Below are 27,965 nucleotides of genomic sequence, written 5' to 3' on the forward strand. Positions count from 1 at the left end.
TTGGGTTCCAAGTCCATAGGACACCTCGAAGTTGCTGCATAGGTTGACTCTGTGGTTAAGAAAGAGCATTGTACATCTGTGCATTGGCCTACATCAATCGTGGGATTAAGTTTAGGAGCTAAGAGGTAACGTTGCAGCTATATAGGACCCTGGTCAGACCCCACTTGGAGTACTGTGCTCACTTCTGGTCACCTCGCTATAGGAAGGCTGTGGGAACCATAGGAAGTGTGTAAAAGAGATTTGAATTGATGTTGCCTGGATTGGGGAGCATGCCTTATGAGAATAGGTTGAGAAAACTCAGCCTTCTTCCCTTGGAGTGATGAAGGATGAGAGGTGACCTGATAGAGGTATATAAGATGATGAGAGTCATTGACTGTGTGGATAGTCAGAGGCTTTTTCCCAGGGCTGAAATGGTTAGCATGAGAGGGCACAGTTTTAAGGGGCTTTGAAGAAGGTACAGAGGAGATGTCAGGGGTTAAGTTTCTTTTTTCCCCCCACAGAGAGTGGTGAGTGCTTGGAATGGGCTGCCGGGGACGGTGGAGGAGGCGGATATGATAGCATCTTTTAACGGCTTCTGGATAGGTACATGGAGCTCAGAAAAATAGAGGGCTATGAGTAACCCTGGGTAATTTCTAAGGTTAGGATATGTTCGGCACAGGTTTGTTGGCCAAAGGGCCTGTATTGTGCTGTAGATTTTCTTTGTTTCTATGAAGGGAGCGTCATGAAGCAATCGGAGGATGACAATTGGAATTTAAAGTTTGAAACATAAGGCAACCTATTTGTTATCAAAGTCTGTGGTGGCCAGTGCTATCATGTTTGCTGTTGTGTGCTGGGGCAGCAGGCTGAGGGTAGCAGACACCAACAGAATCAACAAACTCATTCGTAAGGCCAGTGATGTTGTGGGGATGGAACTGGACTCTCTGACGGTGGTGTCTGAAAAGAGGATGCTGTCCAAGTTGCATGCCATCTTGGTCAATGTCTCCCATCCACTACATAATGTACTGGTTGGGCACAGGAGTACATTCAGCCAGAGACTCATTCCACCAAGATGCAGCACTGAGCATCATAGGAAGTCATTCCTGCCTGTGGCCATCAAACTTTACAACTCCTCCCTTGGAGGGTCAGACACCCTGAGCCAATAGGCTGGTCCTGGACTTATTTCCTGGCATAATTTACATATTACTATTTATGGTTTTATTACTATTTATTACTTATGGAGCAACTGTAACGAAAATCCAATTTCCTCCAGGATCAATAAAGTATAACTATGACTATGGCTATTAAAAATGCAAGAGAGGGTGCAGTTTGGTGAGATGCAAGAAGAGGACAGGAAGTGGGGGGGAGGGATGCAAGGCAGGCTAGAGAAAGCAGTAAACTCAGGAGACCATTAATTTTCTCTCTCTCTTCTCCATACCCCATATTTACTCACCACAAACTGAATTGGATGACTATTGTGAGCTGAAGATAACCTGGAGTGTGGGTGTGAAGATGGAGGTGTTTGAAAATGCTGTGGAATTCAAAGGAAGCACTGAGATATATTGTAACTATAGTAACTGTAGAATTGTCCTACAGTTACCTTTGATCTTTAGCATATAAAAATGTCACGTAATATTGGGTTAATCAAGCCTCTTCTTCCAGAAGTGTCTCAAATATGAGCCTGCTACTTGTTTTGCTGAATAAAGACTTCCATATCCACCAGCTTCAATGTTCAGTCACCAACACCATAACATGAACGTACCCAAGTTCAAGTTCTAAGTACATTTATTATCAAAGTATGTATACTTTATACAACCTTGAGATTCGTCTCCTAACAGGAAGCCATAAAACAAAGAAAGCCAAAAGAACCCATAAAAAAAGTGTCAAGTACACAACGTGCAGAGAGAAAAAAAAACAAATCATGCAAAAAAACCGCAAGCAAACAGCATTCTGAACTGAAGTCCGCAAAGAGAGTACCATTGTTCAGCACAGAGCCGAGCAGTGATCCAAATCGGCCTGTCACTTGACTCGGGTCCTGACGCCCTGACCTTTTCAGTCTGGCCTGGTGCATAAATCAACGTCCAAACATCAGATTCAATCGTCTCGAAATGCACTGAGGCCAGGACCCCACTGTCTTGATTCAGCCCTGTGCTTAAATCTCCGTCCAAACACTGATTCCACTGATGCACTCTGGGGCTTGGATACCGACACCTCGATTTGGCCTGTATTCTAATTCGGCCCCTCACTTAAGTCTCCATCCAAACATCAGGTTCAGTCACTTCGATACAGTCTGGTGCCTGGATCTTGCCGCCTTGAATCAGCCTGCAACCAACCCCTCCGATCCGGCACAGCACTTAAACTGATCGAAACTCAGGTCTTCCTCAGTCTCGATGACGGGCTTACTGCCTTACCTTGGTTCTGCCACAACATATTGCCTTCAAGTCCAAAGGGGTCTTACAAACTATAACTTGCAGTAATTACTTGCCAGAAAAATGTGATTAACAAATTATTTAGTTGTTTTCTTTGTTTCGTTATCCACCAGCCAGAAGTCACTGAGGTTCTCCCAGCACCATCTTAAACTGAATGTACAATACAGAAACCGATTTACACATGCAACATATAAAATCTCCAGTTTTTTTATATCTGAAACACAGCTGGCTAATTTCTTTCTAGATCTTGAGTTTTATAAGTAGGAATAAACGGTCAAAAGTTTGTATCACATCAATACCACTCTAACTTTTCCTTACACAATGCTATGAGCTGAGAGAATTTTAAAATCATTTTCAGATGATTTTGTGTATCTGTTCATCTTAGCAACTTAATTTCATAATTTCAAAATACCATGCAAAAAATTCACAAAACAGTGAATGATTAACCTCGACAACAACAGATATTTCAAATCAAAAGTATGAAAATCAACCCCTCAAATTAACACTTAAAACAACACTCAGCACTTTTCATTAATTTAATGCCAATAAAATATCTCAAAGCCAAAGTGTAACACTGAAATTATTCAGAAATGACTAAACTACATTTTTCAAAACTTATTGTGAAAAAGCAAACATCCTCATAACGAGAAGTTAAAGAAAAATCATTGCTCAGTATTTTTGTTGTTGCTGTACAGCAATGACCTTGTGGCCGAATAAAAGAGATACCAGGGCACAGAATGCAAGTACGCAATTGTTAATTCACTAAAGAGTTTAACAGACAAGTTTCATTCGATGCTGTACTCAGAAGGAATTCTTTTTTTTGTTACTTCATCATTGGCAATCACTTTTGATAATGTGCTCAGTGAACCAATAAATGAACTCCCCTGGTTTGCACCATTCCTCTACTTCCAGCCAATCCAAAGTGAAGGAATTCTGTACGGGAGGGATATTGGAGATTAGGGTTGTGGTGACAAAGCCACTTCCATCATCAACCATCAAACTAGTCAATTGTCTGCATGTTCTCAAGGCTAGGTAATTTATTTTAGCAATGGAGTCCAAGAGACAAGGCTTAGCCACACATTAGTCAGTGTTTTTCAGGCTCAGCAGTGATTACTCAACCTCAACTAGTGAAAAATACTCTATATTGAAAGCTGAACATCGTCTCTGAAATATATGCATTCACAATTCAACCACTAAATCAAGAAGTTTATTCTAAAGAACCAATGCTCACATAGACTAAGGACTAGTTTCTACTCTTTGTTAATAATCTGAATTTTCCCAATTTCTTCCAAAAGGTGGTAGGTTGTGATACAAATAACTTCAAATACCATTCCAAACATTCCCTATAATTACAAAGCAAAGTCCCAGTTTCCAATAATCTATTAATCAATGATGGATATCTATAGATAATCCATCGTTGATGCTGCCCACACTCACATCTCCTCAATTTCCCAAGCCTACACACTTACTCTATCTTCCCGCCGCCATAACAGGGAGAGACTTCCTCTTGTCCTCAGCTGCCACCCCATGAGTCTGCACATCTAAAGCATCATTCTCCGTACCAGGTTGTGATGCACCCTAGAAGAATGTTTTCTCCGGTGCATCTATAAAAATTAGTGAGGGTTTTAGGGAAAAGGACAAATTTCTTTAGCTTTCTCAGGAAGTAAAGGTGCTGGTGGCCCTTTTTGGCAGTGGACTGCTTGGTTGGACCAAGTCAGGTCGTTTGTGATATTTCCTTCCAGCAAAATGAATGACTATACATTTTTTGACATTGCATTCCATTTAAAGTTCAAAGTAAATATATTATCTAAGTACATATGTCACCATATACAACCCTGAGATTAATTTTCTTGTGGGCATACTCAGTAAATCTACAGAATAATAACCATTACAGAATCAATGAAAGGCCACCCAACTGGGGCATTCAACCAGAGAGAAGACAACAAACTGTGCAAACACAAAAGAAATAATAACAATAAATAAATAAGCAATAAATTTCAAGAACATGAGATGAAGAATCCTTGAAAGTGAATCCATTGGTTGTGGGAACATTTCAGTGAAGCTGAGTGAAGTTATCCCCTTTGGTTCAAGAGCCAGACGATTGAGGGGTAGTAACTATTCCTTCTTCCTGATGGCAGCAGCGAGAAAAGAGCATGTCCTACGTGGTGCTGGTGGGGGGCCCTGATGATGGATGCTGCTTTCCTGTGACAGCGATTCTTGTAGATATGCTCAATAGTTGGTAGTGTTTTACCAGTGATAGACTGGGCTATATCCACTACTTTTTGTAGGATTTTTCATTCAAGGGATTTGGTGGTTCCATAGCAGGCTGTGATGCAGTCAGTCAATCAGTTAATTTACTCTCCACTACTATCTATAGAAGTCTGTCAAAGTTTTAGATGTCATGCCAAAGCTCTGCAAACTCCTCAGGAGGTAGATGCATGTTCTTGCCACTTCTAAGCTCATTCTCCTCATCTGTCCAAGTCTTTCTGCAGCCTTCCCACTTTCTCAACACTATCTGTCCCTCTACCTGTCTTCATATCATTCACAAACTTGGCCACAAAACCATCAATTCCATCATCCAAATCTTTGATAGTCAGCATAAAAAGAAGAGGTCCAAAGCCACACACAAAGTCCTGGAGAAACTCAGTAGGCCAGGCAGCACCTATGGAAAAGAGTACAGTCGATGTTTCAGGCCAAGACCCTTCAAACTGCTGAGTTCCTCCAGCATTTTGTGTGTTTTGCTTGGATGTCCAGCATCTGCAGATTTTTTCTTGTTCATCCCAACACCAACCCCCTACGGAACACCACTAGTCACTGGCAGCCAGTCAGAAAAGACTCCTTTTATTCCAACTCTTTGCCTCCTGCTAATCAGCCAATGCTCTATCTATGTTAGTTTCTTTCCTGTGATACCATGGACTCCTATCTTGTTAAGCAGCTTCATGTGCGGCACCTTGTCGAAGGCCTCCAGAAAATCCAAGAAGAACATCCACTGATTATCCTTTGTCGATTCTGCTTGTTATTTCCTCAATGAATTCCAACAGCTTTGTCGGGCAAGATGATCCCTTAAGGAAATATGCTGATGTTGGCCTATTTTATCATGTGCCTCCACATTATCAACAGTCAACTCCAAAATCTACCAAACCACTGAAGTCAGGCTAACTGGCCTATGAATTCCATTTTTTTTTCTGCTTCACTCCCTTCTTGAAGAGTGCAGTGACATTTGCAATTTACCAGTCCTCCAGAAACATTGCAGAATCTACTGATTCTTGAAAGATCAAAATTATTGCCTCCAGAATCTCTTCAGCTACCTCCTTCAGTAATCTATCTGGTCCAGGTGACTTATCTGCCTTCAGACCTTTCACTTTCCCAAGAACCTTCTCCTTCGTAATTGCAACTCTATTCACTTTTGCCCCTTGCACTCTCTTAAACTTCTGGCATACTGCTAGTGTCTTCCACAGTGAAGACTAATACAAGATACTTATTTAGTTCATTTGCCATTTCCATGTCCCCCATTACTTCCTCTCCAGTGTCATTTTGCAGTGGTCCAAATTTTACTCCCACCTCTCTTTAAAACTTGTTTATTTATCAGAAAAATACTTTTGGTATCCTCTTTGATATAGTTGGCTAGCTTATCTTCATATTTCATCTCCCCCCCACCCCCATGGCTTTTTTTTTAAGTTGCCTTCTGTTGGTTTCAAAAGTTTCCCAATCCTCTAACTTTCCACTAACTTTTGTTCTATTATATGCTCTCTCTTTGCTTGTACGTTGGCTTTGACTTCCCTTTTTAGCCACAGTTGCATCATCCTGCCTTAGAATACTCCTCCATATTTGGGATGTATCTATCTTGTGCCTTCCGAATTGCTCCCGGAAACTCCAGCTGGTCAATTTTGAACAGCTCTCCTCTCTTGCCTCTGTAATCCCCTTTACTCCACTGTACTACTGGTGCATTTGACTTAAGCTTTTACCCATTATGATCAGTGGCTCCTAAGGTTCCTTTATCTTAAGCTCCCTAATCAAATCTGGTTCATTACAGAACACTGAGCCAAGAATAGCAGTTCCTGTAGTGGGTTCAACCACAAGCTGATCTAAAAAGCCATCTTGTAAGCATTCTACAAATTCTTTGTCTTGGGATCCAGCACCAACCTAATTTTCCCAATCTACCCCAAGACTATCATAACATTGCTCTTTTGACATGCCTTTCCTAACTCCCATTGTAATTTGAAGCCGACATGCTGACTACTGTTTGGAGGTCTGTTTTTAACTCCCATTGGCATCTTTTTGCTCCTGCAGTTTCTACCTCTCCAGTGTCATTTTCCATCGGTCCAATACACTAACCTCTCTTTTACTCTTTTATTTATCTGAAAAATACTTTTGGCATCCTCTTTGATATGGCTGGCTAGCTTATCTTCATATTACCCACAAGGAATCTGCATCTTCCAATCCTACGTCACTTCCTTCTAAGGAATGGCAAAACATGATGTAGATTGGGGACCACTTTGTCAATCACCTTCACTCCATCCACCTAAAGCAAGATTTCCCAGTGGCCAAACTTTTTTCTTAATTTCAATTCCCATTCCCAATCCAACATATTGGTTCATACCTTCCTCCTCTACCACCATCAGGCCAGACGAGCAACAAGTCATATTCCATAAAGGTAGTTTCCAACCTGATGGTAGGGACATCGATCTCTCCAAATTCTGGTCATATTATTCCCTTTCTTCCTTCCTCAATTCCCCCCTCTGTCTTCTTCCCTCTTCTCTTCACCTGCCTCTCACCTCCCCCAGTGCCCTCCTCCCTTCCCTTTCTCCCATGGTCCACTCTCCTTTCCTATCAGATTCATTAATCTCCACCCTTTACCTTTTCCTGGCTTCTTACTTCATCCACCTTCAACACTCACTTGGCTTCATCTATCACATTCTAGCTTGTGCCCTTTCCCTTACCCCCACCTTCTTAATCTGGCATCTTCCACATTCTTTTCCAATCCCGACGAAGGGACTCAGTCCAAAATATGGACTGTTTACTTATTTCCGTAGATGCTGCCTGACCTGCTGAGTTCCTCCAGCACTTTGTGTCCATTGCTCTGGATTTCCAGAACCTGCAGAATCTCTTGTGTTCATCTATAGATTGCAATAATTTAGCAGAGCATTATAGAAAAACAGAACCTGTAAGAATTAATCCCAACATCAAACCAACACATTCAGGGGGAAAAAAAAAGGTCATGAAGGGAGTTAACTGGTGCCAAAAGTATGAATTGATTCAAAAGGTGGTAATAAAATAATGAAAAACCTATCAAAACATAATTAATTACTTGATCACCCCTCCTTCTAAAGTCTGCTTTCCTGAACTCTACTTTCCCATGCAAGAAGGTCAACACTTCCAGTATCCACCTGAAGTAGGAAATCTCATAAGGTCTCAACTGGTACATTAAGGTTTTCTGATCCAAGTGTACATTCTATGTCTCCGCAGCATTAGTATAACATAATAACATCTTGTGTTAGTACCTATTTTCATGATTATTTGCCCTATTTCAATGATGCTGGATTGCATTGTAGATTGACTCATGAAGTGGGTGCCAAGATGTCAACAAAGTAAGCAACTCCAAAGAATAAATCTTGAAAAAAATCATCCCCATATAAAACTGTGCAAATGTGAATATAAATAAATAGCAATAAATAACAAGAACATGAGATGAATAGTCCTTGAAAATGAGATATTTGTTTCTGGGAATATTTCAATGATGGGGCAATTGAAGGTGAGTGTAGTTACCTTTTGCTCAAGAGCCCAATGGCTGGAGGGTAGTAACTGCTCTTGAACCTGTTGGTGTGAGTCCTAAGGCTCTTCTACCTTCTAGCTGATGGCAGCAGCGAGAACAGAGCATGAACTGGGTGGTAGGGGTCACTGATGATGGATGCATGATGTATTACTATATGTGTTAGGCAGCAGAAATAAAACAAATTCATTCCAACACTTTGACATTTTAAAACTGTTCTCAACAAAAAAAGTCACTGAGTGATTATACTAAATTCTATGCTTGACACCAGATCAACCACTGATGGTTTTAAACATTGATTTCCTTTGAAAATTCTGCAAAGATCATGGTAATAGGATAATTAAACTTAAATTTATGATTTAAAATCAATTCCATCATTTTTTTTGTTGAAAACTACCTACAAATGATTTTTTTGTTAATGAAATATACCTCTAAATGAAGGTGATAAAACTGATGTAAATAACATTCTTCTTTCACCCTATGAGGAAGGTAATACACAGGTAATAGCTCTAATCAAAAGCAATATAATGATATATGAACCAAAATAGTGTCTTTTAAAATCATTACCATAGACAATATCAATAACACAAATTCAAAGTAAAAAATTCAATGCAAGCCAGTAGATTAATTGTAAACTTACTGGAAGGCAGGTCTTTACTTTTGGGAATATGGAACTGGTCTCGAAGATGTTGCAGTTCATCTTCTTGATCTAAATGAACTGCAAGCTTCTCATCAGTAATACTGCATCCTACAATGGAGGCAGTACGTTCCAAAATCTCTTGTGGGAATTTGCCAGCACATCGATCCATGATCAGTAAGCTGCAATCGGTCCAAAAGTAAAGTTAAAATTTGTTACTGATACAATGAAAGTGGTCATTTAAATAATATTTGTCCTCAAAAAGTCTCCACGGTATAGAATATGATGCATGCTTGAACTAATTCTCTGAGGTTCCCACAAGATTACAAGAGGAGGAACAACCTTTACAAAGATCCAAGTGGCAGCTCAGCACAATGAGGGATCTCTGGAATACGAGTAAAATGATCCAAATGCACCCATTCTACCTCCTGAGACAGGAATTTTCCAGCAAGTCTGCAGGAAACATTATACTAGGTTTTGCCCATAGTTTTCAGAGAAGGCAGGATTGAATCTGGGGCACCAGAGATGTGAGGTAGCAACTCCAGTAGCTATAACACTCTACAGCACTGATATTAACTGCTGTTACCTCAGCCAATGAAAGGCCTACCATCTCATCATCAATAGTAAGACCATAAGACATGGGAGCAGAATCAGGCCATTTGGCCCATCAAGTCAATTCTGCCATTTGATCAAGGGTGATGTATTTTCCCTCCCAGTCCCATTCTCCTGCCTTCCCTCATGTAATCTTTGATGCCCTTGCTAATCAAGAAACTGTCATATCTGTTTTAAATATATCTAGTAGCTTGGATTCCACACCATCTGTGGCAATATATCTGTGACTAATAACTTTCATTTGCATGTTCTTCAAAAAGGCCAAGTATTTCTTGAGCCTGGGAGCATCTGGAGATACTATTAGGAAATGGTCATTATAAATACATGCAGAATAACCTGTTTACCTTTTGCATGAAATTGTCAAAAATTTTTATTTCAAAGTATTCACTTTGCCTCAAACAGCTTGTGCACATTTCAAATTCAGGCAGTTGGCAGCTGCTTGAACATAAGGTAAAAGTCTCAGAAATCATGATATTTCACAGCTTGTGTATTAACAAAAAGGATCCCTCAAACAAAGGTGAGGGAATATCAGTGAGAAATGTCTCATTTAAAACAAAAAAAGGGAAAATGCTGGATATAACAGTAGGTCAGGCAGGATCAATGGAAAAGGAAATAGTAAATGATTCAGATCAAAGGCATTTAATCAGAAACAGAAAAAAACAGATAAACATGGTTTATTTAAATACATAAGAGGGGAGGAACAAATTACAAATTTTGGCAGAGCAAAGCTGATAAATGGGGAATCTTTGTTTGAACTATTGAACTAAAGGTGGAGTCAGACTTACAATATCAAAAGATGAGGCTCTATGGCTCCAGAAAACAGATGCACAAATGGTAGCCTGCCTGTCCAAAGCAACTCTTCGTTTACCCACTGAAGGATAGTGCAATAAAAACTGGAGCTCAGATATTCCATCAAGTGTGTGGCCTCAGGCATTATGCTGCAGTAAAGGTCCTTCAAACTAACCCCTTCCCATTGCTAAAGTCAGATATATCAGTATCACAGTGGAATAAAGTGAATTACAGAGGCATAAGAGAGGAACTGACCAAAATTGATTCGAAGGGAACAGTAACAGGAATTACAGCAGAGCAGCAATGGCAGCGCTCAACACATCAGAATTCCCAATAGCGTCCACTACAGTGAAGATGTAGTGGAGGCTCTTAGAAACTTTGTATCTACATCCACTACTTCCAAAAAGAATTGTGGCCATGAATAATTCGGCAAACTACACATGAATCCTCTGCCTATGCAATGCAGGTTATTCCCAGTGATCGAAAGGTGCTGCACTTGGCAACTTCTGGGCGTGTTGGTATCCCAAACAGTGCATGGTAAGCAGCTCAATCTGCTGATCTATCCCAGGCCACCAAAGCTTCAAGTCAATGCTTTCATTTTGACTATGCCTAAATGACTGGCATGTAGCTCCTCCAACACTTTAGCTCACAAATTTGATGACACAACAAATCTCAGTCCCCACATAGGGCGACTCCCATCAAGAGCAAGTATATCCCAGCAATGGTAAAATGGGGAAACTAGAAATTCTGCTGCACATTCCAGCCATTTTGGGCTGCCATATAGACCTGAGAAAATGTGGAGTCCTTTCTGGTTTTCTTTTGAATCATCTCTGCTGTATTAGGAAGACTTGAGTTACATTAGGGAAAAGAAGCCAAGAGCAGTGTTCTCTTTTGTAAATCTTTCAGGTACATGTGTGCGCCACTTAACGTCCATTTGGACAATACCTGATCACATATAGATCTGTAGTCCCGATCGGAGAATGTGACGTAGTGGACATAACCAATCTCGTGTATCGCGCGTCTCGAGTGTAGTAGTGTTATGTATATAGTGTACAGTATACAGTTTTAGTGTAAGTTCTTGGCTATTTAGTCAATACAGGTACACTACAGTACTCCATATAGGTTCGCTAAGTATTTAATATGGTGTTCCCACAATGTCCAATTTCACAGAATGTATCGTGGACGTTAAGCGACGCATACCTGTATTTCCTTTTCTAAGGGTAGACTGAACAATCCATCAGCATTTCCATGATCCAGCCTTCCTCTTGAATTTGGTCTTGTTAATGTGTCCTCCAGTTAAAAGAGCCCATCTCTGCATTTGTGCTGCTGCTGTTAATGGAACATCCTTCTATGGACTGAAAATGGATACTAGTGGCTGATGATCAGTCACGCGGGTAAACTCTCTCCCTTCTAAGTATTGGGTGAAACACATTACGCCCCAAAAGAGACTCAAGTCTTCTCTGTTAACCTGTGCATACTTCTCCGTAGTGGTACGGGAACGTGATGCAAAGGCTAAGGGGTGTACACGTCAATCAGTCACAACATGTGACATGACTACACCTGTACTACAAGGCGAAGCATCACAGGCAAGTTTCACCTAATGATGGGGATAGTAGTGTGTGAGCACAGTGTCTAACATCACCATTTCCTTTATGCTTTGGAAAGCCACCTCACACTGCTTAGTCCATTGTCATTTCTTCTCGATCTGTAGTAATGAGTTCAAGGGGTGGAGCACCGTAGCCAGGTTTGGCAAGAACCTGTTGGTAATTGACAAATCCTAAGAAGGACACAACTGTGACACTTCCTTTGGCCTTGGGGCATCCACCACTGCTTGAATTTTCTCAGCGCACTTTTGTAAAGCTTGTGTGTCAATGGCCTGACCACAGCGTGTGATGCTTGATTTAAAGAAGTCACACTTGTTGCATCATGCTCTGAGCCCATAATCTTCTAATCTTTTCAGCACTGTCTTGGTATTTTGGAAAAATTCCTTGCCTGCCTCACTGGTAATGATGATACCAGTGCAGGCAACACCAGGTGACTGTAACTTAGTCTATAGCTTTCTGCCAGAGTGCAGGTGCGGATGATACTCCAAAAATAATCCTATTATAGCGATAAAGCCCGACCCTTGATGTGTTTGAGTTTACCCTTGATATCCGTGAACATTGCTGTGGCATCAGCTGATAGCTTTCTTAATTTGTTTTCAGTTGACTTTATTGTGGGAGATATGGCATGCAAATTGTGGATGGACCAGGCTGTAGTTGTCTCACCAAATCATGGCTCTCCAACACTGGCCCACCCTCCTGTTTTTACTGCAAACAAGTCCAATGTGGCTTGTTCATTGTTGTATTTCACTGTTATAAATGGCATTCCCACAGGAGTTACCTTTTTGGGGTGTATGGGGTGTATGGGGTGTCAGGGAGGGGTAGCACCTCTGGTGGGGTAACAGGTCACGTCCTTTTCAAGGCGGTTAGTCCACCTTTGGTCCCCTCCTGGCACTCCCCTCTCACCTGTGGCTCCCCGTAGCTGTTTGCATGCGACAGCGGCCACACCTCGGGCAACGGCTTCCACAAGCCGGCTAAACCAGGTGAGGGTAGCCGACGGGTCTCAAACCCTCGGTGAGATAGGGAGTTGTCTATCCCAGCATGTGAAGACAGACTCCGGCGGATTGAGCGGATGAGACCAATGGAAGGTCCAACGGTCAAGAAGGTGGTCTCTGCAAGCGTCGTGGAACGTGTAGAGCAGGACAAGACACAGAAGACGTCCTGGTCATCCACTGCGCCTAGTCCCATCTCCAGCTGTCTCGACTCTGTCTTGCCACTGGATCCAGATGGGAATTGGGAAGAGAGAGTGAGGCTGACGCTGTGCAACACTCCCTCACTTAAATCCAAATCACGCGCTAGTCTCGACATCATCAATAATGGTGTTGAGGTCCTCATCGACATACGATGGACGAACAACAACAACCTTTTCTCCAGTATAACTTCTTAGTTGGATATCTGCAGGTTCCAGTTCAGATTCTTTGAAATGCCAGTCAAACTCAATTTGTGGAATGACAGAAACAGTGTCCAATTCCATTTTAATTAATTTGCCATTCAGGTTTGATGCAAGGAATATTGCTTGCCTCTAGTTAGTTTTCACATTATAAATCTTAAAGCTACCTAATCTTATGACACTGTCATTATTATCAGATTTTTTATCAACAACATGCAGATTAGTGCTCTTTGACTTTCTATCTTTTTCTCTTCCCTGTGCATTCCATTTATTTTTGTCTGCCAACATGCTCTTGAATGCGTTCTACTTTGTTGCATTTTCTGCAAGTTTTACCTTTAAGCCTGCATTGATCTGGCATTTGTGAGGTCCTGCTACAACAGTAACACAATTTCTTTGGCATGGGCAGGTTTCTGTTTAGGCATTGCAATTTTGTTCGCACTCTCTTTCATTCCTGACTGCATCTCAGTTGTGTCACTGACTGCTGTTTCCATTGATACAGCTATTTTAGCTGTTCTTTAAATGTGAGTTGTCCTTCAATTAGGAGACATTTTTGAATGCATTCTTGTAAGATTTCACAAACTAAACGACTGTTGAGTAAATCATCAAGTCCATCATTGAACTGGCAATGCACAGGCAATTGCTTCAAATCAGCCACCTAAGGTGAAATGGACTCCCTTTTGATTCTGCACAAGGATTTAAATTTTAAGCAATTAACAACAGTTTTGGTTCTAAATGTTCCTGCATTACTTTCATGATATCAGCAAAGCTCACTTTAGCTGGTTTGGTTGGAGCAGTCAAACTTCTGAGCAAATTTAATGCCTTTCCACCCAATTCACTCAGCAAAATTGGCAGTCACTTTTTATTGGCTATCTCATTTGCTTCAAAATACCTTTCAATTCACTCTGTATACAACAACCAGTTGTCTCTTATGCAATCAAACACAAATATCTTATGTAGCTAGCTTTTTTCTGGTTTTATTTATGAATACCATCACCTGGTTTTCACTGTTTATAAACCTGTGAATTTTGTCCATTTTCTGCCCTTTTTTAAACTCTCGCATCTATGAACCTTTCCAAAGAAGCACGCACTGTGCGTTTTTAAAACTCAAATGTCTCAATGCATTTTTTTTAACTCAAACATTTTACTGTCTTCAACAGGTAGTCAATCATCTTGGTTTTATTTAAAATTTACTCATCACCACTGCTATGTTTTGTAACTCTAAAAAATAAATGGGGGGAAAAAAACATGGAGCCAGGAACAATGTGTCTACTTCAGTCTTTACTCTAGTGAGGCTCACACAAACGATGTGGTGGTGTGAAGTATGCCATTCACACACTTTTACTTGTAACCCATAATGAATTATGTAAACAAAGTATATTAATTAAATATATTTACAATATTACTCAAATAATACTGAGATAGTGAATACACAACATCTAACAACAATGTAAGCCCATAGCTTTTCCTTTGCTCTCTAAGCATATAACCAGATACCCCTAGTTTTGAAAGTCAGGAACATTAAGAATAGAGTGGGAGTGGGTAAAAAAAATAAAGTAACATGCAACTGGAATACAAAGGTCATGGTTGAAAGGAAATTATTAGAGAGTAATAATTTCCTTAAGTGGAAAGTATCAACTATAGTAGCTGTTGATACAATCAAAAATGTCTTCAATTTAATTCCAGATGTAGCATGCAAGCAGAAATAATTTTGTTTCAACTATAGGACGTATCATAAACAAACACTGCTGTTTGTTAAGTGAACATACTATCCAGTTGATAGATATCCTTTGGGAACTGACAAGACAATATCTTGATTACACTGAGGCAATTTGTTAAATTATGCAACATCCATCAACACTATAAATCAACAGATGAACTTCAAGTCATTAAAATTGGGCATTAGAAATGAGACATCCTGAGTTTTACACTCATTCTGCCACTCAGACTGAGGATACAATGTGTCTGTAACCGTAGAATGATATCCTGACTATTATGTCACACAGCACCTCAGAACTGCCCTCATTCTGTTTGTTCAATTAATCAGTCCTGGGAATTCTGTGTGTCCAGAGAGCCATGCTCCTCAATACAGCAGTAAAGTACACTTTAGATGTCTGGGTTTTCTTTTGTCCTCCAAAGCTTTTATAATAGCAAACATTTGAGCATCCTTCTTAGACTTCTCCCCTTCCTTTCCAGTTCTGATGAAGGGTCTTGGTCCAAAATATCAACTGGTTAGTCTTTTCCATAGATGTTGCCTGGCCTGCTGAGTTCCTCCAGCATCTTGGGTGTGTTGCTTTGGATTTCCAGCATCTGTAGATTTTCTCGTGTTGGTTTTGTCAGTTAAGATGTACCTCCATTAAAAATACATAATCCTAAGGAACTATATACATCCAAAATATCAAAGTAAACTGAAGAAACTGTACTTAATCAACTGCTCTTACCTTTGTATCTAAAGACAATGAAACTCAATGTGCTCTGAGCCTGAGAAGATTCTCCCAACAAGATTTGCCTGCATATCTGCTTATAACGAGAAAGTAAGGCCTGTTAAATCTAGAGCTCCAGATTCTGCATGACTCTTTTGAAGTCACAACAGATATTAGGCAAAACTGTCATAGAATTTGTGTATTATACCAGCTTTAGAAAATGGTCTGTTGTCACAATTTTCCTTGACACAACGTTTTGCCAGGTGTCAAAATTGCACTTGTTAATTCCTTTATTTTTGTTCACATAAATTCTGAAAGAGTGAGTTTTATTCGGGACATCAAATTTTTGGGAATTGATTTGTGAATTGTGGAAGAGACAATTTTGTTCGGTGAACATTCATAACCTATTTATATCTATATAGATGTAGTCTATATATCACAGGGAAGTAACTTGAGCCAAATGCTTTGATTTTTAAACTATCGTTAGCAAGGCACTAACTTGGTCTCCGAGATTCTCCATTTCTGGACAATTAATGGGAATTCTGCTAGCTTATTAACATCCATTTTCAGGGGCTGAAAATGCCATTTCAGTGTGGACGGAAGATCAAAACGAAGAGAAAAAGCTTCGTTTTCAAAAGTATTCAGCGTAGTGTGGACATCGCCTTAGCTCAGAGTTGTTGCTCTTATTCTTCATCTGAGATCACTGCAGGAAAATATCAATTCTGAATAATGGGTAAATGTTTAAAGTGGGAAGAGACGATAATCATTGAGAAACGGTTTCAAGTATACAATAAAATTTCATTTTGTAGAAAATCGTAGTATGGAAACTTCAAAGCCTTTGAACAGAAAATCCTCCATAGGGTAGTGGATTTGGCCCAATACATCATGGGTAAAGCCCTCCCAACCATTGAGCACATCACCTGAAACACTGTAACTGGAAAGCAGCATCCACTATCAGAGATCTCCACCATCCAGGTCATGCTCTCTTCTAGCTACTGCCATCAAGTAGAAAGTACATGAGCCACAGGACTCACATCACTAGGCTCAAGAACAGTTACTATCCTCAACCATCAGGTTCCTGTATAAAAGAAGAGAACTACACTCACTTGCCCCATCATTGAAATGTTCCTACACTAATGATCTCAGTTTAAGGACTCTTTCAGGAATAAGTGGTGCAATATTCAGAATCTGAATCGGTTTTATTATCACTGATACATGTCATGAAATTTATTGTTTTATGACAGCAGTACAGTGCAATACATAAAATATACTATCAATTACAATAAGATAGATACATCTATGAGAGAAAGAGCAAAAGTATTGAGGTCGTCTTCATGAACTGTTCAGAAGTGTGATGGAAGTGGGGAAGAAGCTGTTGCTAAAACATTAAATGTCTCTCTTCAGGCTCCAGTACCACTTCCCTGATGGGGTGGCACAGAGGCCTAGTGGTTAGCACAACACTTCATAGTACCAGCACCCCAGGATCAATTCCCACCACCGCCTGTAAGGCGTTTGTATGTTCTGCACTTTCTCCCTGTGATCGTGCAGGTTTCCTATGGGTGCTCCAGTTTCTTCACTCAGTCCAAAGACACAGCAGTTGGTAGGTTAATTGGTCATTGTAAGTTGTTCTGTGATCAGGCTGGGATTAAATTTCTGGGTGGCCTGGGTCAGAGGGCCATTTCCATGCTGGATCTCAATAAATAATAATAAGGCAAGCTGGTCCTTCACCATGGATTCATCTTTTGAAAATCCCCTTGATGCTGGGGAGACGAGTGCCCTTGATAGAGCTGGCTAAGTTTACAACCTGCTGCAGCTTTTTCTGATCCTGTGCGCCTCCATACCAGTTGGTGATGCAACCAGTCGGAATGCTCTCAGCGTTACATCTGTAGGAATTCGCTAGTCTTTGGTGACGTATCAAATCTGCTCAAACTCAAAAGTGAAATGTAGCTGCTGGCATGCCTTCTTCATACTTGCATCAATATGTTGGGCCCAGGATAGATCTTCAGAGATGTTGACACCCAGGAACTTGAAACTGCTCACCCTTTCCACCGCCTGACCCCTTGATGAAGACTGGCATGTGGTCCCTCAATCTCCCCTTTCTAAAGTCCACAATCAATTTCTTGGTCTTACTGACATTGAGCAGAAGTTGGTTGTTGTGACACTACTCAACCAGACCAACTATCTCACTCTTGTACGTCTCCTTGTCACTATCTGAGATTATGCTGACAACAGTTGGATCTTCGGCAAATCTTTGGATGGCATTTCCAAGCCACACAGTCATGAGCACAAAGAATGCGAAGCTTGCATCCTTCCGGAGTGTCTGTATTGATTGTCAGCGAGAAGATGTTATTTCCGATCTGCGCTGATTGTGCTTTCCTGCTGAGGAGGTCAAGGATCCAGTTGTACTAGGCCCAAGTTTTAAAGCTTATTGATTAATACCAAGGGGACGATGGTATGGAACACTGACCTGTAATCAAAAAACAGCAGCCTGACATAGGCATTGCTGTTGTCCAGGTGATTGAAATCCAATTGGAGAGCCAGTGAGATTGCATCCACTGAGAACTATTGTGACCATGGGCAAATTGCAGTGGGTCCTGGTCTTTGATTAGGCAGGAGTTAATTATAGCCTTAATCATCCTCTCAAAGCATTTCTTCACAGTAAATGCAAGTGCCATTGAAACATGACGATGTCCAAGATAATCTGAACAACCCTTCCCTAATAAACAACAACAAATCCTCTTGTCCAACCCATTCTCTGCCAGCAGGTCACCACAGACCGGAAAATTGACTGGAATTACCACATATACACTATGACTCTGCCATGAGCCGCAAGAAATTACAAGGTTGAGCACATCATGGAAACCAGCTTTCCCCTCGTGGACTCCGTCTGTATTTCTCACTGTTCTGGTAAAGCAGCCACCATAGAGTTCACCGAAGTCTCCGCCCACCACCATACAGCAGATACAAGAGCCTGAAAGCTCATACTACAGGCTCAATGACAGCTTCTATCCCACTATGGAACAGTCCCCTAGTATGATAAGACAGACTCTTGACCTCACAATCTACCTCATTATAGCCTGGCATCTTATTGTCTGTCTGCCTGCACTTTCTCTGTATTCAGTTGTTTCTTCCCCTTGTATCACCTCAATGCCCTGTTGTAATGAAGAGATCTGCATGGATGTCACGCAAAACAAAGATTTTCACCATGCTGTAGGACATGTCACAATCATAAACCAACTTACCATGGCTACAAGACCGGGCTGGAGACAAGGTATTCTGTGATCAAAGGCTCACCTCCTGAGTTCTCAAAACTATTCCATCATATTCCTTAGGTGTCTGCAGCTCCAACAACACTCAAAAATCTCAATTCTATCTCAGAGGAGTCAAGCAGCGTGCCTGACTCTATTCTAAATCCCTACTCTCTCGAGCTGCCTTTACTGAATACCATTTACATTGTCACAGCCTGTCAAACTCCTAGAGCCAAGATTTCTACTATCAAGTACATCATGGCAGCACAGTAGCAGCAACACGTGCTCAGTTCCTACCACTGCCTGTAAGGAGTTTGTACCCTCTCTCTATCAGGGCATAGTTTTCCTCCAGGTGTTCCAGTTTCCTCTCCCAGTCCAAAGACATATCGGTTGGTAGGTTAATTAGTTATTGTAAATTGTCCCCTGTCTAGGCTAGGGTTAAACTGGGTGTTGCCGTGTGGCGCAGCTCAAAGGACCGAAAAGCTCTACTCCATACATAAAAGGCCAGAGACACCAGAATATGGAATTACCACAACCTCCAAATCTCCTTCACCATCCCAACATAAGAAATAACTCACCACTCATTCTGCATTTCATCATTAAAGTCTTTGAATTGGTTACTTAAAACACAGGAGTATTTTCACCTCGAAGACCAAGGTAGTTCATGAAAGAGGCTCACCACTACCTTCAAGCAATGGACATAAAAGTCACTTTCATGCTGATACTGTTACTTTAACAGTTCCCAGGCACAGATTTATGGAATATTCCTCTCTGATCCTACTCAGTCAGAGATGGCACAAGACCAGAGTTCCAATTCATTTACATGGAGACTCTTAGAGTAAATTTTTTATTTATTTGTTAGTCCACAGCATGGGCCCTTAAACCCGCAACCGCCCAGCAACCCTCGATTTAATCATGGCATAATTTACAATGACCAATTAACCTACTAACCAGTACTTCTTTGAACTATGGAGCACCTGGAGAAAACCCACACATTCCATGTGGGGGGGCGTACAGACTCCTTACAGATGACTTAGAATTGAACTCCAAACTCTGACCTGAGCTGTAATAGTATCTCACTAACCACTGTACTACCACAGCTAACCACTACACTACCATAATGTTACACTGTCACTACCATAATGTTACACTGTGGGAACAGCAAAATTATTTACCTTTTGCTTCCTTTTTAGTACTTTTATATATACATTTTTGATTTCTTTTAATAAATTTATTTTTGAATTATTCAGAACAAATTAAAAATTAATGAATATCAAGGACATTCAAAGGCTCTTACAATGTCCCAACAGCTTTGTGAGAAGTGAGCTTTACCTCCTATCAAAGTCTGAAGAGTTCAACATGTTGAACTAAGGCCACATTATGCGAGTACCTGTTTATGTAGCGTGATCAGTTTCAGGTCAATGAGTTGCTGAAAATCATGGTAAAACATGGTTACAGCTGCACATAAAGGTCTGAAGGTTTAAAGCTCATGCTGGGGTTAAAGCAGAAAGAAAAAGATTGATAATGTTGAGAAGGCTGCCACAGTAAAAGAGATTGTTGTGATGACAGAGCAATGTGCAAAGTTCTGTTGTCAATGCACCAGCACAGAGTTTAAAGGAAGTTACCCACTCCAATAAACTGGGAGAAATAACACAGAGGTGAATGGCCACTGGCTTCAGAACATAGGAAGCAGGTTGATGAAATGGAATACCACATGAGCATATGCATGAGGAGCAGGTGACAGCCACTCAGCTCCCTGTCCCATCACTCAATAAAATTATGGGTGATCCGACTACAACATCAATTCCACATTCTTGTCCATTCCAAGTTTTCATCCACCTTCACGGTTTTTATGTAACTCTGTTTTCATATCTTTATTGGATTAGCTGGTATTATTGATGTCTTTAATCTGTTAGAAAGTCTATGCCTGTGTGATTAGTACAGAGTCAAGAGTATATACAAAGGTGATCACTTAAAAGAAATGTTGGCAAGAGTTAGGGCAAGAATACTTCCCTCTGGAAAGTTCTTCCTTCAGGTGCTTTGTTTGCCCACTTTGTCTCACAATTTGTTGATTGCCTAGAAACTATAAAAGGTGGAGTGGCCTGGTGCTTGGGAGAAGGCAGAAAGTTTCAGAACACAAAATGCTGAAGGGATTCATCAGGGAGGGCAGCACCAATGTAGGGAAGTAAACAGTGCCTATTTCAGCCAAGACCTTTCATCAGGACTGGAAAGGAAAGGCACAGAAACCAGAAGAAAATGGGGGACGGGAGAGGAGTGCAAGCTAACTGGTGATAGTAGGTGGGGGAGGGGGCCAATGAAGTAAGAAGCTGGGCATAATAAGTGGAAGAGGTAAAGGGCTGAAGAAGGAGGTAGCTAATAGGAGAGGAGAGTAGACCATGAAATATGGTCCCCGAAGGAGATGATGGACAGGTTACGCAGAGAAGTAACAACTGGCTATCTTGAATGGGGAATGGAAAGAGAGCAAAGATAGAATGAGGGACTAATTATCCAGCAGTTCAAGAAATCAATATTCATGCTTTCAAGTTAGAGGCTACCCAGACAGAATATGAGGTATTGCTCCTTCAAACTGAGTGTGGCCTCACCATGGCAGTAGAAGAAAGCAAGGACAGGAGAAGATGCTCAGGAAGCTGAGAGGCCTAAAGGTGGAACCAGATGGACTACATCCCAGGGTTCCATAGCGGAAGAGACTGTGGAAGCATTAGTAGTGATCTTTCAAGAATCAATGGATTCTGAAATGGTTCTGAAGGCAGGAAAATCACAACTGTCACTTTACTCTTTAAGTAGGGATGGAAGCAAAAGAAAGGAAGTTATAGGGCAGCCATGCTGACACCAGTGGCAAGTTGTTAAGAGTCCATTATTAAAGATGAGGTTTAGAGTTACTTGGAGGCGTACAACAAAATAGACCAAAATCAGCATGGCTTCCTTTAGGGCAGGGGATCCCAACCTAGGGTCTATGGAACCCTCAGTTAATGGTAGGGGTCCATGGCATAAAAAAGTAGACAACCTCTGCTTTAGGGGAAATCTTGCCCGATGAATCATTTGAAAATCTTTAAGGAAACAACAGGCAGGATAGAAAATGCAGATTTGTTACTTGGATTTTCAGAAGGTCTTCAATAAGGTGTCACAGTGAAGGATGCTGAACAAAATAAGAGCCAAATGGTATCATAGGAAAGACACCAAAATGGACCGAAGATTGGCAGGCTGGCAGAAGGCAAAGAATAGGGATAAGGGGGACTTTTCCTCATTGGCTGCTGGTGACTAGTGATGTTCCACAGGGATCAGTTTGCTACTTGTCACATAATGTAATAATGATCTGATGAGAGAATTGATGGTTCTGTCACTAGTTTTGTGGATAATACAAAGATAGGTGGAGGAGAATGTTCAAGAAGAATAGAAACATAGAAACATAAAAATCTACAGCACATTACAGACCCTTCGGTCCACAATGTTGTGCCAACCATATAACCTACTCTAGAAACTGCCTAGAATATCCCTACTGCATAGCTCTCTATATTTCTAAGCTCTATGTACCTATCCAAGAGTTCTTAAAAGACCCTTTTGTATCCGCCTCTACTACCTTCTCTGACAGTACATTCCACTCCCCCATCACTCCCTGTGTGAAAAACTTAACTCTGACATTCCCTCGTATGTACTTCCAAGCACCTTAAAACTAAGCCCCCTCACATTAGCCTCTTCAGTCCTGGGTAAAAGCTTCTGGCTATCCACACGATCAATGCCTCTCATCATCTTATACACCTCGAACAGGTCACCTCTCATCCTCCAATACTCCAAGGAGAAAAGGCCAAGTTCACTCAACCTAGTCTCATAAGGCATGCTTTACAAGCCAAGCAGCATCCTCATACATCTCCTCTGCACTCTCTCTACAGTATCCACATCCTTCCTGTAATGAGGCGACCAGAACTGAACACAGTACTCCAAGTGGGGTCTAATTAAGGTCTTAAAAGAATCTGCAGAAGTCTGAGGCATATTAGGACAATGGGCAAAGAAGCATCAGATGAAATATAGTGCAGGGAAGTGCAAGGTCATGCACATTGGTAGAAGGAATAAAGGTACAGATAATTTTCTAAATGGCGAGTAAATTCGAAGATTGGAGATGCAAAGGGACTTGGCCATCCTATACAGGATTCCCTGAAGGTTAACTTGCAGGTTGAGTCAGTGGTAAGGAAGCCACACGCAATATTGCATTCATTTCAAAAGGACTAGAATATAAAACCCAAGAATATAATGCTGAGGTTTTGGTCAGACCACATTTGGAGTATTGTGAGCAGTTTAGGGGCTCTTATCTAAGAAAATATGTGTTAACGTTGGAAAGCTTACACATGAGTGTTATGAGCATGATCCTGGGAATGAAAGGATTGACATATGAGAAGTGTCTGATGGCTCTTAAGGCTGATTTATACTTGTGCGTACGGGCTACACCGTAGCCTACGCCGTAGGCCTGATTTATACTTTTGCGTAGCCCTACGACATAGCGAGCATGAGTAGTTGTATCTGCGTCGCTCTGCATTCACTGCCAAACCGCTAGTTGGCGGTGGGGTTTCTATGCCACTGTGTTGAGCTTCTTCATCAGAGACATGGACGAGGAAATGCATTTCAAATGTTTTCGGATGTCGGCAGGTAGATTTGACAATCTGGTTCATCGTCTCCAACCATTTATTTTGCATCAGTGTACAGACATGGTGGAGAAAAGCAACCGGAACTGCGATGCTACCAAGTGGACCAATCACAGTTTTTGCGGTCTGCGTCGCCACGACGTGTGAGTTACATTTTGGGGAGGTGCACGTCACCCTACGGTGTACATTTGACGCACTAGTATTAATCAGCCTTTAGTCTGCACGCACTAGAGTTTAGAAAAATGAGAGGAGGAACACATTGAAACCAACTGAATAACGAAAAGCCTAGGTGTGAAGAGGATGTTTTCTGCAATGGGAGAGTCTAGGACCAAAGGATACAGCCTCAGAATAGAAGGAATTCATTTAAAACAGAAATGAGGAGCAATTTCCTTAACCAGAGTATGGTAAATCTGTGGAATTAATTGCCACAAATGGCGGCTGAGGCTAAATCACTGGGTAAACTTAAATGAGGTTGATAGGTTCCTCATTAGCAAGAGTATCAAATGATATGTGGAGAAGGCAGGAGAATGAAGTTGAGAGAGAAAATAAGTCAGCCATAATAGAATGTGGAGCACTGAAAGGCTGAATTCTGCTCCTATGTTTCAGTCAAATCATACATAGATACAGCTGAACAGGAGTGTCTTATGAACCCCAGACTCTCAGTTCATCAACATTCATTTGTGCCTTTCCATTCACTAAATATGTCCAACCCCTATTTGACTTCCCAAATTCTAGTAGTTTGTGAATTTTACACAGCTGGGGAATTTGAACCAATTACATGGAAGTATTAAAGGAGGAAACATATGAGGCACTGACACCTTGTAAGATGCTATACTGAATTGGTGATATGATGACCATAGAAAAGGATATGTCCTGGCTGTTGTTAATGTATATTTCATGAACCAAAGATGTTTTTGAAATAACAATGCTCTATCAGCATATAGTACCTTAAATGCACATTAAATTATTTAGCTTTATGTGTCCTCACAAGTCTACCTTTCTGTGTTCTAGCATTTTATGAGACAATCCTGGAGAATTACAAAGATTTAGAGGAAAAATGCTCTAATAACTGCCTAAAATTGCCCTGATATGGAGCTCAAGCTTGAAAGCTTCTGCAAAAAGTTGGAAGAATGCAAACAAATGGAATACAGGAAAATGGATGTAAATTGCAGAAAGTTCAAGCCATAGCAATTCCCTGGTAATCAAGCCATAAAATCTCTAAGTTAATTACTCTATCAAGATTTATTGATGCACAAGGCATTTCTTAATGGCACCGTAAAACTATTTGGAAACCTCAAACCATTTAGGCTAACATCTAATGGGACATAAAGATGTCACATCTCTCCATTAATGTGGTAAAAACATTCAACAACTCTTAATGGCTGAATTTGAAATAAACCACACATTCTGGCATATTCTGAGCCCCAGAGTTGTCAAAGACAATTAAAAGGAGAGGAAATTAACTCTTCTATGGAAATAGAATCAAAAAATGCCACAAATACTCAGCAGGTCAGGCAGCTTCTGTGGAACATGGAGAGAGATAGAGAACTTTTCCGGTCGAATGCCCTTCTTCAAAACTGGGAGAGAAAAGTTCAAAGTAAATTTTATTATCAAACTACATATATGTCATCAAATACAACCCTGAGAGTCATTTTCCTGTGGGCATACTCAGAAAATCTATAGAATAGTAACCATTATTAAAGAATTGATGAAAGATCAATCAGAGTGCAGAAGACAATAAACTGTGCAAATGAAAATATAAATAAGTAGCAATAAATAATGAAAACATGAGATAATGAGATAAAGATTATTAAGTATTAAAACAGTATTAACATGCAAAGAAGATAGGGGAGGAATCAGCATGAAAATTAGGAATACCTCTAATCCATTTCCAATGGATGGCCTTTGATCTTAAAGGCCAATGCTGTTAGTATATCCGCAGATGCTGCCTGACCTGCTAAGACATATTTTTGTTTTCACTTCCAATTTCCAGCAACTGCAATATTTTGATCTGCAACTCTTCAAAGGTCATGTGTTAATCAGATTCATTTATTATATGTACAAACCATACAGTATATTTACATTAACAGTCAAATCAACCTAAGTATGTGATTGATGGGTGCAGCCCAGTAGTGTCACCACATATTCTGGCACCAACATAGCAATCCCAAAATGCTTGACAGAATAACTCTGGACATGATAAGCAAAACAAGCTGCATTTCTCCCTCCTACCCACACACATACTGTGGAGAGTCCACCAGCCCCATGACAAGCCTCCAGCAGACTCGTGTATTTGTCAACATGGGACTCGCAGACCCAGGTTTCCAGAGATTTCCAATCAACTTTTGGGTTCCAAGAGATGGTCTTTCAAATAAAGATGCATCAAAGGGGGTCTTTTCACTAGTCCTCATAAAACCTGTCACAATGCCTCTCCACTTCTTGTAGAAGATCAAATGCTGTCCGTCACTATACACTACATCACTGTGGGTGCCGCAGACAAAGCAGAAATATTTTTCAAAATATATGTCAAGGAAAAAAAGAAACTGACATTTTAAGGGTGTTCAAGATAAAGATGTGTTTTACTAACTGTTTAAGTGTATGACTATAGTGTCTTGAAAAAGTATTCAGCCCCCACAACAAATTTCATATCTTACAATCTGTTTCTAAATTTAAAATATATTGAAGTAGGATTTTATGAACTGATCTACAAAACATTATGCATCATGTCAAATTGAAAGAAAAACTCCAAAATCTAAAATTTAAAAATCAAAATTGAGGCTGAAAAAGTATTCATCCCCTTTGTAATTAATTACTATATCATCTTTTCCTCAGGTGCAATATATCACCTTACCAACTCACCCAATTTGTTGATGTAGAAAACTGGAGGATTACCAGTTTTCAATGAATTCATAAGAGTAAGTACCCCCTCTCTGTAAGGTCCAACAGTGCAGTAGATTTTCAACAGACCAGTCCAAATGAAGACAAAACAGCATTCAAGACAAGTCAGGGAAATAATAGAGAAGCACAAATCTGGGAAAAGGTACAAGAACATCTCAAAGGCACTGAGCATACCTTGGAGCTCAGTGCAGTCCATCGTGAAAAAGTGTAAAGGTATTAAACTACAGCCAGGCTACCCCTCTATACTTTGTCACTGGAGAAGAATGGCACTTGTAAGAGTATTATGACACCAGCAGTCACTCTGAGTGAGCTGCTGAAGTCAGTGGCTGCAACTGGAGATGAAGTTCCAATTAAAATTAAAATAATTAAAAAAGCTCCACAATCCCTAAGGCCTCACACAAAAGGGGTATATTTACAGGAGAGTGACAAGGAAGAAGCCATGGCTTAAAAAAAAGAGCATATCCTTGCCCATGAAGACTTTGCAAAGCATCGATAGAAGATGCAGCAAAGATGTGGAAGAACATTTTATGGTCAGATGAGACTAAAGTTGAACTTTGTGGCCTTAGTACTGAGCAGCACGTGTGGCATAAGTCGAATACTGCACATCAGGCAGGTAACACCATCCTCACTGTGAAGCATAGTAGAGATACCATCATGCTCTGGGGATGCTTTTCAGCAGCAGGAACTGGAAATTGGGTCATGACTGATGGAAATGCTGCTAAATTCAGAGAGATCCTGGATAAAAACCTGCCAGCCTCTGCCAGAGAGCTTAAACCGGGGACAACAACCCAAAGAGCAACCATAGAGTGGATTCAACTGAAGAAAATTGATGTCCAGTCAGATTCCCAACATTAACCTGATCGAACATCACTGGCAAGACTTCAAGAATGCTTCCACTGACACCCCCCAATGAACCTGGCGCAGCTTGAGCAATTTTGCAAGGAGTAATAGGCAAATCTTGCTCCATCAGATTGTGCAAAGCTAATAAACACTTATCCAAAAAGACTACTGGCTGTAATAGCTGTGAAAGGTGGTTCAATTAAGAACTGAAGAAAGGAGGATGAACTGCTGACATCTCTTTTTTTTAATTTTTAGTTTTTCATGCTTTACAATATTTTCCTTTTTTAGGCTCTACTGTGAAAAAAAGGAACATGTGATTCTCAAATAGAAGTTCTCAGTTGAATTGATCAAAGTCCTTGGTTGTAATACTCATATGTAAAAAAAGGTTGGAAGATGAATACTTTTACAAGGCACTGTATATCCTATGTACATTACTGCATGGCTAAAGCAGAGCTCCAATGCCATATACAAATTTGCCGATGACACCATCAACATTGTTGGATGAATCATAAGTCGTGATAAGTCATCTTGCATCACCCAGGGTTGAATGGTGCCACAACGATCTCTCACTAAATGTCAGTAAAACTAAACAGCTGGTTGTTAACTTCAGGAAAAGGAAGGAGGGAGAACATGCGATGATCTAGATTGTAGATTGGTGGAGAGAGTCAGCAGCTTTAAGTTTCTGAGTGTTAAAATATCA

The 27,965-nt window shown here is 40.6% G+C and overlaps 1 protein-coding gene across 4 annotated transcripts in view; it reads right to left on the reverse strand.

Moving 5' to 3' along the window:
* The window catches only part of kynu (kynureninase), a 297,370-nt gene that overhangs the window by 234,424 nt on the left and 34,981 nt on the right, over nucleotides 1-27,965 (reverse strand). For all 4 annotated transcript variants that reach the window (XM_063048624.1, XM_063048626.1, XM_063048623.1 and 1 more), the window contains exon 2: nucleotides 8,816-8,994. In XM_063048624.1, coding sequence (XP_062904694.1) covers nucleotides 8,816-8,984 — 169 coding nt within the window. In that variant the 5' untranslated portion in view covers nucleotides 8,985-8,994. The remainder of the gene's footprint in view (nucleotides 1-8,815; nucleotides 8,995-27,965) is intronic.

The sequence above is a fragment of the Mobula hypostoma genome, chromosome 5 (assembly GCF_963921235.1).
Source record: "Mobula hypostoma chromosome 5, sMobHyp1.1, whole genome shotgun sequence".
NCBI classification, from domain to species: domain Eukaryota; kingdom Metazoa; phylum Chordata; class Chondrichthyes; order Myliobatiformes; family Myliobatidae; genus Mobula; species Mobula hypostoma.